This window comes from Microtus oregoni, unplaced genomic scaffold (assembly GCF_018167655.1).
Source record: "Microtus oregoni isolate MIOR12 unplaced genomic scaffold, Mior012 000060F_ref0000265, whole genome shotgun sequence".
Lineage (NCBI taxonomy): Eukaryota > Metazoa > Chordata > Mammalia > Rodentia > Cricetidae > Microtus > Microtus oregoni.
In genome coordinates, this window is record NW_024543870.1 from 4,557,922 (window position 1) to 4,566,786 (window position 8,865).

At 42.5% G+C, this 8,865-nt stretch overlaps 1 protein-coding gene across 1 annotated transcript; it reads left to right on the plus strand.

Moving 5' to 3' along the window:
- Nucleotides 1-48: 48 nt before the first annotated feature.
- Pjvk (pejvakin) lies at nucleotides 49-8,486 on the plus strand. The gene is made up of 6 exons (XM_041639808.1): nucleotides 49-2,365; nucleotides 3,083-3,278; nucleotides 4,039-4,180; nucleotides 6,429-6,546; nucleotides 7,895-7,993; nucleotides 8,190-8,486. Exons 1-6 carry the CDS (start codon nucleotides 2,155-2,157, stop codon nucleotides 8,480-8,482), a joined length of 1,059 nt encoding a protein of 352 aa, XP_041495742.1. The 5' UTR covers nucleotides 49-2,154; the 3' UTR covers nucleotides 8,483-8,486.
- The last annotated feature ends 379 nt before the right edge of the window (nucleotides 8,487-8,865 follow it).

The window sequence follows — 8,865 nt, forward strand, 5'->3', positions numbered from 1 at the left end:
TGTACTGTTTTGTTTTGTTTTGTTTTTTCTCTGCTGCTGTGCTGGGCGCCTTTCCGATTCCCTCTCTGCGAGTCCCTGCCCTTCCAGCTACGGTTTACGCTCTGGTTGGGTTCCCTGAGCTTCTCAGCGCCTGGCCCCAGGTCCCGCCCTCTCTGCCAGTCCCGGATCTTCCCAGTTTCTGCCTGCGCCCCGCTTCTGTTCCCTAGGTTTTCCCCTCCCGCCTTTAGTGACGCAGAGGCTCAGTCCTTTGTCCTTAGAGGGAGGCCCTTTCCTTTCCGGCGAGAAAGCTTGTAGTAGGCCGAGAGCCAGCAGGTCTGAGCAGCGAGGGAGAAAGCTAAGGGTTGGGCTACTTTAAGGAAGGCTCGAAAATTCTGAATGCAAAATTGCGAAGAAAATCCCGCATTTTGAGACGCGAGAGTGTCGGCTAAAGGAGCATAGGCTATTCGGGTGGGCTAGTTTTAGAGTACTGGGTGCCTGGACACCTCTTCTGCCTGGCGGGCTCCTGTGACCTGCAGGCCTTAAGAACAGTGCTTCTCAACTTTCCTAATGCTGCGACCCTTTAATACAGTTCCTCGTGTTGTGGTGACCCCCAACCATGAAGCTATTTCGTTGCTACTTTATAACTATAATTTTGCTACTGTTATGAACCATAATGTAAAGATCTGATAGGCAGGAGATCTGGTAGGCTACCCCCAACAGGGTTGCGACCCACAGGTTGAGAACCGCTGCTTTAGGAGGCTGCAGAAGCCACAATGAGACCAGAGACCCGGGACTAGGGAAGTGGGAGCACAGCAAGGATATTTAGAGCAGTGTCCAGGATCGCTCTTCCCACCCCGCTGACTTGTGCAGTGGAGAGTGCTGGCTTTAATCTGGGATGCTCCACCTTCAGAGTGGGTTGTGGGTGTGTCAGACAGGTTTGTGAACTGCTTTGCACAATGGCTCCAGAGCTTACTTGATGCTCTGGAATTGAATTCTAGAAGTGCTCTCATGAACAGGCTGCTAAAAATTATTTTAAAAGTAAAAATTTTAGGTCGGCGTACCAAAGTAATTCGTTTTGAGATGGAATTTGGTTTTGGTTGCATGGAAGCCCAAACACTTGGATGCAAGTAAAAATATCCAGAATCGAATCAGATTGAATTCTGCTGCCCCTTCCTTTATTTCTGCATATTAGGGCACTACCTAATAATACTATTACACTTATGTGTTGATGAGGTTTTTGTAAGGACCATTTTCAAAATATGTCAACCACTTATGACCATACAATATCTCAATATAGGTTTTGTTCCCCCAGAATTTTATTTTAATGGGTCCACAAAACTCCTTGAAAACAAGCCAAAACTTTATATAACTATTTCTATAGGCTAATTGGGAGAGGAATAAGAAAAAAAAAAAAAAGGAGGTAAATGCAGCAGAACCCTATCAGGTGATGTGGTTTGAGCCATCAGTTTCAAAGTAAGAGACTTCCATAGTAGTTTTTAATATGTAATGGAATTTGTAACTGAAAGCCTTCAAAGTTCTATAGAGAGCTGCTTACGATCGTTCCTCTATATCCTGTGAGTTGATATGTGGTATTAAACATATAGTTTTATAAGCATGCTAAATCTCAGAGTAGAGAAATGCTCATGTAATGATCTGTATCCTGTGAGGATTCAAAGGTGCTTTTCTGTTGCCAAAATGCTCCTGCTGGCCTCGTGAAGGAATTCCCCTTGGATAGTGTCCCCTATAGATGGTATCCAGGCCTGACATCTACAGGGGACACAATCCCTTTCCCGCAGGACTAGCGGGACTCGTAGCCTCCTTGCCAGCTGGTTCATTGCTGGTGGCAGAGCACTTCCAACTGTGGTCTCCTCAAGGACACTGGTAGTATGTTTGAATTCGTTTCTGTGTACTGTAGCTGTAGACGGCCGTTCCCACTTAGACTCGTTTTTAGCGCATCCTTTTACAGCGCTTTCTATTATTCATGACTGGAGTTCGTGAAGGGAGGCAGTGTTGTGGACTGGACACCGGTAAAGGACCTGGTGAGAGCATGCTTTAGAGTTTCGGTCTGCGCAATTGGATTTAACACCACATAAGGTGAAGTTTGGCGACTGGTTTTCCTCTTCAAAAATGGGTTCGTTGCTTGAGGGTCGTAGTCGATGACGTCTTGATGGTACTATGTTTGCCGCCGCTACCAAGAGCTTTGTTAAGCAAGTTGGAGACGGAGGGAGATTAGTGCCTGTTCCGAGCCTCAGTGAAGCCGACAAGTACCAGCCCCTGAGTCTGGTGGTGAAAAAGAAGCGGTGTTTTCTGTTTCCTAGACACAAATTTACCTCGACGCCCTTCACACTTAAAGATATTCTCATAGGAGACCGAGACATCTCAGCCGGTAAGTTTAAATGCTCCGGCGTGACTCTCCATGGGGCTATAGCAGTAATAGCCCAACGGAGGTCGTATAGATTAATTATACTAATAATACACGTGTTATGACTAAAATCAGCCTTTATGTGGTAGTAGCATCATTAAGATGAATAATGCTTAAGTCTTGATCTTGTTGCCTGATTTTTAAAATCAGCTATCAGATGTTTTAAACTAAACACAGCAAGGAAATGATGTATTCTGTCCTGTATAATACCAGGTATTATCTGGTCTTACCCATTTCACATGATCAATAAGTGAAAGTCATCATTTAGATAGGTAAATGCAGTTTTTAAAATGTGGGTCCTGGGGGACTAGGCTCAGATCCTCATGCCTGCAAGCACGCTCTTTACCAGCTGAGCCGTTCCCCAACCCTGAACTCTGTTTTTAAAACTAGATTATAAAATAGTCATGATGTCCAGTCATCGGTTATAGACACTTGTTTTCATTTTAGCTACCCGAGGGATCTTGATTGCTATAGATGTATTCTGTTATCTGAACAGAGAATTTGAGTTTGTTTTAAGTACACTCTTATTTTTTTGTAGTAAAATTGCCTGAAATGCTACTTTTCGTAATGTTGGAAATACTGTCTAATTAACATTTGGGCAAAAGAGTTTTTTTCAGTCATGTTGGAATGATAATGTACGAATTTGAGACGTTCACAACATATCAAGTTCCTTCTCCTAAGGTATTTCATCTTATCAGTTACTGAATTATGAAGATGAGTCAGATGTTTCCCTCTATGGGAGGCGAAACAACCATATCGTGAATGACGTTGGGATTAATGTTACTGGATCCGATTCCATCGCGGTCAAAGCTTCCTTTGGTGTAGTAACCAAACATGAAGTGGAGGTGTCAACGTTACTCAAGGAAATTACCGCACGGTCAGTACAAAGTTCCCGATATACTGCAGTATTTTCATTAAATGATTAACTATATCAAATCCAAAGCAAAGAATGCTTAAAACATTTGAGTCATATTTTACAAGTTAATTTATATTTTTTGTTTATTTGAAAGACTCCATTTTAGCAGCTGATTAGTACCCCAACCAAATCAAAAATCATTTGATATACATTTTCAGTTCTTTCACAGAACATCACTATGGTTCTGCACAATTTGCTAAATTATTAAATTGAAATAATGCAAACTGTGCTTCCAGCAGACTCTAGACAGGATAGAGCATTCTATAGAACTAGGAGATTCAGGTGAAGTTGCACAGGCCAGTAATCCTAGACCCTTGGGAGAGTGAGACAGGAGAATCACAAGTTCAAAGCCTGTTTGGGCTACATTGTGAGTTCAAGTCCACCTTAAGCAAATTATTGAGGAAGGATCTGTCTAAATAAAGAGGTGGTGGGTAGCTGGGAGGCGGCTCACTGATAGAACACTGGCCTAGTATGCACAAAGCCCAGGGTTCAGTACCCCGGTTCTACAAAACTAAAGCCATGCCTCCGTTTTCTAAAACAAGAAAAACGACTGAAGGGAGAGGCAATTGAGTGAAGTGATTTATATTCTCTGATTTGCGTTATGCCTGCCTAGACTAGCACATAGTTGGGTTGGACCACAGATACCACAACAGGTGCCTTCGTTTCTGTGTGATCACATGGTAAAGTATTTTGTGCGCATACTTTTTTCATTTTATTCTAGAAAAATAAACTTTGACCACAGTTTGATCCGCCAATCAAGGAGCAGCAGGAAAGCCGTGCTGTGCGTGGTCATGGAGAGCATCAGAACCACACGCCAGTGCTCCCTGTCTGTGCATGCTGGCATTCGAGGGGAAGCCATGCGGGTAAAACACACTCGGGGGGCACTAGCTAACTGCGGAGGTACTGTGGAGTTTTTAAAAAGTTACTCATAAAGGGTTTCTGCCTTTCGTCAGAGGCAGGAAACGAAGAGCCTCAGAGTGGTTGGGCTTCAGAATGAGAAGACCAGACAAGGCAACTTGGGTTCTAAACCTGTGTAACACAATACAAACAGACAACTAATCCTTGTGAATTTATGTATATACTGGAGTTCCTCCAATTAAATAGTACTCGAGTGCTGTATTAAGAACAAAAAAGTAAGTCCAGATATTATAGTCTTTGATTTTGCTTTTAAGTAATGCAATTCATACTGAATTTTAAAAGCTGAGTTTTCAACATTTTTTTGCATTTATTTATTTATTTAATGCTCTCCATGTGTGTGCGAGCATACACACGTCACAGTGCACATGTTGATGATGTCAGAGAACAAACTGTGGGGCTCAGTTTTCTTCTTCCGTATGTGTGTCACAGTGAGCATGCCCAGGTGGCCGGGAGCTGTGGCAAGTGCCTGTATCTGCCTGAATTTAGATTTTCTGTGAAAGTAGGTTTTTTTCTAATTAACATCATCAATAACCAAATATGCTTCATATTGTGTCAATCCTTTTAAAAGTTAAAAACTAGAAGACAGGGCTGGAGAGATGGCTAGAAAACAGAAAGTCAAGAGAACTGGCTGTCTTGAGAGAACTTAGATTTGGTTACTTGCACCCTCCTGGTGGCTCACAAGTGGTTGTAACTCCAGTTCCAAGGGATCGGATGCAGGCACACATACACGTAAAATAAAAATAAATAAATCTTTAGAAAATTTAAAAAAATAGGAATTTATATTGCTTATTCTTACCAACCAATGACACCTAGTAATGGTTTGATAGGGTTAAAGCCAATTGTTAGGTGACATTTTGTTCTATAGTAAAGAAAATGAATTTATGATATTTACAGGAAAATAGATGGAACTGAAAATTGTCAAGAGAAATAAGCCAGACTCAGAAAGGCAAATATTGCATATATTCTCATATATGTAGACTTGAGCTTTAAGTGTATATGTGTGTGTGCATGCATATGTGCATGTGTTTGTATACAGGGCGTGAAACTGGAAAGAAGACCATGAAAGGGGAGGGAGAGATTGGGGACAGGAGGAAATACGTGTGACCTGAATGCGGAAGGAAGGGAGTGGAGACTAGTACGAAGGTGGAAAGGGGAGGGCAGTGGCAGAGGGCAAATTAAAGTGCATTCACACACATGTACACATACACAAACACACATACACACACATGCACACACACCATTATGAAACCCATGAGCTTGTATACCACTTTACTTTAAAGTGGGATGTGCTAGGGCTCTGTCTATAAAGTACTGTTGTGTAAGCGTGAGGATCTGAACGTGACCCGTGGCAACCGGAGGAAAGCTCAGTGTTAGAGTGTGTGTCTGTGATTCCATCACGAGGGAGGTGGCATAGTGAGGAGAATCTATGGGACAGGCTGGCCCTTCTCATAGTCATAGAGGACTCAGTGGTCATCTTCCCAACCCTCTCCAGCTGCAATTTAACATAGTACACATAATCTATGTACGATGGCCAACACATCTCAAGAATGAGGGGTGCCGGGGCTGAAGAGATGGCTCAGTGGTTAAGAGCATTGTCTGCTCTTCCAAAGGTCCTGAGTTCAGTTCCCAGCCACCACATGGTGGCTCACAACCATCTGTAATGAGGTCTGGTGCCCTCTTCTGGCCTGCAGGCAACACACAGATAGAATATTGTATACATAATAAATAAATAAATAAATATTTTTTTAAAAAAGAATAAGGGGTGCCATCTCATATCCATCACTATATTATGAGGGTTCTGTCCAGAATCTATATTCAGATATCCTCCAAATTCTGATTAGCATCGGTCATTTGAGGGGCACAAGCTGAAATGCTGACTCGATCATAGTCATTTGGGGGCTGGGAAAGCTGCCTGCAGCTGTGGGGCTTCTGAAGCAGATAGGCAAGGCTTAAAGAAAAGGGTTTACTGTAAGAAACTGACTTCAACCCTAAAGTCAGGAAGCTAAAAGGTCACTGGCGTAGATCATGCATGGGAGTCCACCATAAGGTTTAACTGAGGCAGGGCAGTGCTTTACTTAGGTAGGTGGTTGTGTTTTGTTTTGGGTGGGATTATGCAAAGTTTGTCTCTCCGACAAGCTACCCTGCCCTGCTATGCTCTGTAATAACATTATTTTATTTATCTTTTTGCTGCAGTTTCATTTTATGGATGAACAGAATCCCAAAGGAAGAGAAAAGGCTATTGTTTTCCCAGCACACACAACGATAGCGTTCAGTGTTTTCGAACTCTTCATTTACTTGGATGGTGCCTTTGGTGAGTAAAAGCTCTGCCTGGAGCTCCTGTGACGATAGTTTTAGGGAGAATGTAATAGGAATGAATCTCTCCCTCCTGCCTCTCTCCCTTCCCCCGTCCTTCCTTCTCTCTCTCCCCTGTCGTTTTCATGAATATAGAAGCACTATGCCTTCATATGCTAGGGTGGAATAGCTGGGAAATCACCCCCCTCTAATTTCCCAGCACCTCTTTTGTGCTTCGTAGTGAAGACTCCATACTACCCCACTTACAACTATAGGTTAGGAATAAAACAAGGTCCATTGACAAAATATGCCTTAGCTTTCACGGGAAGGTCAGTAATAACTTCTAATAGGTAGCTGTTGCAGTGGTAAATAAGGAATCTGAAGACAGTAAGGTATCTGGTGCCCAAATGGGTGATATTAATTCATTAATAATCAATCAATTTATTTGTACCTGTCTAGACATAATTTTTAGCTTCATTTTCCTTAAGATAATAAAGAAACACTCTAGAATTTAGTACTTCCTCTACAATCATCATCTTGTGTGGTAGATCAGTACAGCTCACCTGGCTTTCTACATCTCAGGGGACTTTAAAGTTAGTTCACTGAGTCATAACAAGACCAGATATAGCCCCAAAAGGACCAGGCAAGGGAGCCCCTAGTTACGGTAATTTACATCTGTAGACCTTCTTTGCTAGTTTCTGTAGTCCTGGGGAAGGAGGCTTAGGAAACCTACAAATGAAACTACATTCTAAGTAAACTCAACATTGAGCCCTGCAGCTGTTTGGTTTTACAGTTATATTGACTGTATTGTAGAGAGGAATATAGAATGTCATTCATCAAAATGTAATCTCTCTATGCACACAATGTCTGGCTTTTTATTTCCGGGAATTTATGCTCTAGGTATACTGAGACATAATGTACAGCAATAGAGGAACAAACAGGGTCTTTAGTTTCTAAAACAAAACATTGGAAACATCCTTAGGGGACCCAGTAGTGGTCCATCCCATGAGCACAACAGAGGAGGACAAACCATGATGGGAGTAGGGGTAGCTCTGGGCACACAATGGTCTCTGAGAGATATTTTAACGAACTGTGTATGCTATGGAATTGTTTCTAGAAACATACGTTAAGTCTGTGCATACAGAACATCTAAAGGATTCACAAGGCCCGTGCCAGACAGGCTGGGTACAGGGCGAGCTGAAGGCATGTCACTGTACTATCTTAATCTCTAAATTTTGTACTTGCAAATGTGTAAAGTTTAGCTTTATTAAGAGAAAACCCAATGAACTGCATGTATGGGAATTCATATCCTCTATGAAATACTCAACTATTATGTAATTATAACAACATCTCCAATTGTTTTGTAGACCTTTGTGTCACATCAGTGTCAAAAGGAGGGTTTGAAAGGGAAGAAACGACCACCTTTGCCGTGCTCTACAGACTGAGGAACATCCTCTTCGAAAGAAGTACGTCTGCCGAAGGGGTTTATGAAGGCTTTCCTTCTGTGTCAGGATATGAGGCTGCTACTCATTCACCTGCCAGTTAACATGTTTAAAGCCCAGTTATTTCCTGATGGATGGTTTGGGTTGATACCCTTATCAACACAGCTTGGGCTGCGTGGCTTTTTGGACTTCTAACACGTTTCTGGGTTCTGTTTTGCAGATAGGAGAGTGATGGATGCCATCTCTCGCTCCCAGCTTTACCTGGACGATCTCTTTGCTGACTACTATGACAAACCCCTTAGCATGACTGACATTTCCCTCAAGGAGGGGACTCACATCCGTGTGAACTTACTAAACCACAACATTCCCAAAGGGCCCTGCATACTCTGTGGAATGGGGAACTTGAAGCGGGAGACGGTTTACGGTTGCTTCCAGTGCTCTGTGGATGGGGTGAAGTACGTGAGGCTTCATGCGGTCCCTTGTTTTGATATTTGGCACAAAAGAATGAAATAAAAGGAAAAAGGAGTAAGCTTTGTTGGTGGGTTTTTGGTGTTTGGAGACAGGGTTTCACTGTTTCATCTTAACTGTCCTGGAACTCACTCTCTAGACCAGGCTGCTCTCTAGACCAGGCTGGCCTTGAACTCACAAAGATCCTCCTGCCTCTGCTAGGATTAAAGGTGTGCACCACCACGCCCACGTAGCTTTGTTGGTGTTTAATGTACTATTGTTCCACAAGCCTTAAATTGTTTAGGTTTGCTTGGATGAACTTTTTAAAAAGCAGAAGGCCTTTTAGGTAGCATTTCCGCTCGTGAGGTAGAGATGAGGATACCACTGTCTTCCTCACAGATTTTTATGAGGATTAATAACATTGCTTATATTAAACAAAACCTTATTAC

Excerpts from the sequence above, each read along its gene's own strand:
- Pjvk (XM_041639808.1), top strand. The coding sequence starts at position 2,155 with ATGTTTGCCGCCGCTACCAAGAGCTTTGTTAAGCAAGTTGGAGACGGA. Across the intron at positions 6,547-7,894 it reads TTACTTGGATGGTGCCTTTG|ACCTTTGTGTCACATCAGTG; the intron begins GTGAGTAAAAGC and ends ATTGTTTTGTAG. Across the intron at positions 7,994-8,189 it reads GAACATCCTCTTCGAAAGAA|ATAGGAGAGTGATGGATGCC; the intron begins GTACGTCTGCCG and ends TCTGTTTTGCAG.